Raw genomic sequence first — 3,864 nt, 5'->3', positions numbered from 1 at the left:
CCCTCGTTACTGTACACATCCCCCCCCGGGCCGCCTGGGCATCTTGTTCAATCATAAATAACTATGGCTCCATGAAGTGCATAAGATACAGGTCTATCCACATACACAAAAATCACCTCATAACCACAGCTTTGGCATCAATTTGAGAACATATATATATGCAGAAAAACAGAGTCAGCAAAACGAACATAGTATACCAATATCAGAAATTGCATCCTTAAGCATATATATATATATACATGCAGAAAAACAGAGTCAGCAAAACGAACTTACTATACCAGTATCAGAAATTGCATCCTTAAGCAAGTTTAGAAAACAAGGTAATGTATACAAGTTTTGATAATAGCATTATAGCAGCCGTACATAAAAGGGTGAAATAACACCGTAACTAGGTAGCTTCTCAATTTCCTTATTAAGTCTATCTAGTATAAACAGACATGTGAAGAACAATAGTAGCGTAGGCAATTCAGTATAATGTTTATATACAAAAGCTGGTCACCCAGGAAGTGCTGATCATAAATAACGAAAACCAATACTAGTACACAAAAAGAATACTCACTAAGATAAAAAGTTAATCATCCTTGGAGTCTTTACAAGGTCTGGCTTCAAAACCCCCATCAGCCCTCTTCTCCAATGTGTATGGCATGTAAGTGCCCAAGATGCGATCCCACATGACGAAGAATGGCTGCGAGTAGTTGTACTTGTTTCCATAGAGCTGATGGTGCACGTCGTGGTATGCTGTATTGTTCTTGAAGATAACGTGGAAAAGGTTTCCAGGGAGCCACAACCCGCAATGATCATCGACCGTCTTAATGGTGGCAAAGGAGAAGAAGAAGATGGAGGCCCGAGGACTCATGCCAGACAAAAGGAAAGACAAAGCCCCGCCGATGGTGTCAAGAAGCAGTCCCTCCAGAGGGTGATTGTACAAAGCTCCAAATGAGTAAGGTACAATAAGTCTGTGATGTTGGGAGTGAATATGCTTGTATAGGAACTTGTTGTGATGCATGTACCTATGCATGAAATATTGCCATGTGTCCATTACCAACATAGCAGTACCAAATTGCCGGGCCACAGCAAGGAGGGAAGCATTCTGATTCAAATCACTTTGGGTATCGCTTCCTGTCACCTATAAAATAACAAATACCCCGATTACAATTGAGTTTATCTGAATAAATAGCTACACATGGACTCTAATGATTTTACACTAGAATTAGTACCATCTTTAATGCTGATGAGGGGGATAAAAATTTTTATAGTCCAACACACCCCCTCCAACAGTAACACTTAAGGGTAAAAAAAGCTCCAGATAAAGCCAATGTCAATTTAGATTAAGTGTCCTACCTTAACCACTAGACTATCAAACCAATCCTTGTATAATTTTCACATACTTACAAGTGCAAGTCTCATAATTAGAAGGAAGTTTCTATGGCATACAATTTGATTTGTGCATTCAGCAATATCCTAAATGGTTGAAACACAATTGATGCCCCTTCAATGACAAATTTTTGGATAAATGTTACGGGACATGATCAGACCTGTAGCTTTTTTCCGTATGTTATTGATCTTTCTAAAGAACTTTCACTCTACCATCTAAAATGAATATGAAGATAAAATCCAGGTCCCGAAGTCAGACAATGCATGGATCACTAAATCTGCAACTTTCTCATTGGTGATTCAGAAGGTTTACATTTAAGTTATTTTGGATGCATAGCATTTACGGAAACTATTACATTATCTATATTGAATTAATCAACCAGTTAGCTCCTGATAGTGGATTAATAGACTAGCGCATGCAAAACAGAAACCATGATTTCTCAAATAGGCCATGGTTTAGTTTACAAGGCAAGGCACAAAGACTATTTGCAATTATGGGGTTAATAGTGACATAAAAAATACAGAAAAAGCTTTGTTTGTTGACCACACGTCTCTCAAAATGTGAGAAGCTAAATTTGAAAGCGTGGTTGGTATTTAAACCTAAAAAAAAAAGGGGCACATTTGGGGGTAATTTAAATTAGTAATTAACTAAATCCTTGCATCTTCTTGTGGTTAATCTTAATCATCATACATAAAAATAAATCGATAAAAGAAAAGCGAGATAAAACATATAAACTTTACTCCTCCAACTCCTGGGGAAAAAAAAAATAATGATAGACACATACCGCAAACAAGAGAGTTGCAACCACCGCTTGAACTAACTGTTGGAGGACAACTCCTTTAACCACAGCACCCTTTGACACCAAATTCTTCTCATCTTCATCTTCCTTGGTATGCAACCGGTAATCCTCAGAAAACAAACCAAGAACAACGTAAATCCCCGAATAAACCCAGTAAATTATGATTGGGACAAAAGTCCCAAGCATCTCATCAGAAATCCCCAAAATCATTGTTTTTATTGCGATTGGAGTGAAGAGAGACCTCAATCACACGAAATTGGAACGGAATTGAAAGAACTCGGACTGAGGAACCAACAGGGAAACCCTAACCCTTATGTTGGGAATAAACTGAAACTCTGGTTTCTGTTGATGTCTTCAATCTGAGTAGTTTAGTTGGTTTTGCCGGCAAACCCATATAAAGAAATAAAGAACCAATTAAATATTGGTTAGGTGCATTAATCACAGATTTATTAGGGTTCCTCGAAGTGGCAATTGGCAAAGGAAGATTCCAAAGAGAGAATGAATAATTGCTTGCGCGAATGGGACTCTACAAAACGAATAGTACACGCTGGAAAAAATATCAGAGATTATGCTTCTGTGTGGTGATGGCGCACGGTTGTATGGGCTGATGTGTAGTGATGGGAGAAACGGACGGTTGCGTTAGATTAGAGGAAGGAACTGATAGTTTCGTTTGGGCATTAGAGTAGAGCCCGTTATGAAGTGATGACGTGTTTTTCTTTTTTTAATATTTTTGAGTGAACGAGACGACACCGTGTTTGACCGAGCAAAAATAGGAACGGGACCACTGATGGTTTAAGCAAGCCGGTTTTGAATGTTAACGTATCTTCTGTGGAACGGGCGCATTGGAGTTGACCTAAAGCCAAAAGTCAGTAATTATACACTTTCTGTGTTGTATGCAAGAAAGCGAATGGATTATTCAAAAAAAAAAAAGTTTCTTAATTTTTTTTGTTAGAATAAAATATAATTTTTAATTATTTAATTGTATATTTTTTATTTTTTATTTTTTTTCTCTTATTAATAAAATGTATGTGAAAAATGACAGTTTATTTTTTCAAGTGAGAAAAAAATTGAAAGAATTTAATTCCTACAAAAAAAACATAGTTGTTACAATTAAAGCGATAATTAATTTGATCAAAATATTAGTTTAATGGGTCATTAGTTTAATTATTAGATAATTAGTTACATCAATTGATTCGATCATAATTAAATAATTATATAATTTTTTAATAAAAAATTTTTATTTTTATTTTTATTAAATTGATTATTATTTCTTATTTTAATAATTTATACTTATTATAAAAAACTATGAGATTTATTTATTTGAACTTGTTATTAATCTGATTGAACTTAATAAATAGAAAGTATTATTTCAGGTTTTTTATTTCTAAAAAATAAAGGTAGAAATTTTTAATTTTAATTTTGTAAAAAATAAATAAATTAAAAAGCTCAATAAAAAAAGTGTTCAAGTAAAAGTTAAAGAATAAAAGTAAACAATCAATCAATAAAAAAAATGAGAATAGTATTAGGTATGTTATATGGTAAAAAAGAAGCACAAATACACAATATATAGTGAAAAACTTCTTAGCTTAGTGGTTGTAAGGTTCCTCATCATTTTTTTAACTTTAGATTTGAATCCCAGCAGAGACAAGTTTCTAAAATTTGCTCAAATTTGTTGCTGATGTCATCAACA

At 34.2% G+C, this 3,864-nt stretch overlaps 1 protein-coding gene across 1 annotated transcript; it reads right to left on the bottom strand.

Annotated features, from left to right (window-relative positions):
* Window positions 1-283: 283 nt before the first annotated feature.
* Window positions 284-2,810, bottom strand: LOC107643627 (sphinganine C4-monooxygenase 1). Its single transcript, XM_016347328.3, has 2 exons — window positions 2,160-2,810; window positions 284-1,126 (listed from the first exon to the last, which is right to left on the bottom strand). Exons 1-2 carry the CDS (start codon window positions 2,382-2,384, stop codon window positions 572-574), a joined length of 780 nt encoding a protein of 259 aa, XP_016202814.1. The 5' UTR covers window positions 2,385-2,810; the 3' UTR covers window positions 284-571.
* Window positions 2,811-3,864: the final 1,054 nt, after the last annotated feature.

Source organism: Arachis ipaensis, chromosome B5 (assembly GCF_059453495.1).
Source record: "Arachis ipaensis isolate K30076 ecotype BB chromosome B5, ASM5945349v1, whole genome shotgun sequence".
In the NCBI taxonomy this organism is placed as follows: domain Eukaryota; kingdom Viridiplantae; phylum Streptophyta; class Magnoliopsida; order Fabales; family Fabaceae; genus Arachis; species Arachis ipaensis.
This window is presented reverse-complemented; position numbering and strand designations above follow the sequence as displayed.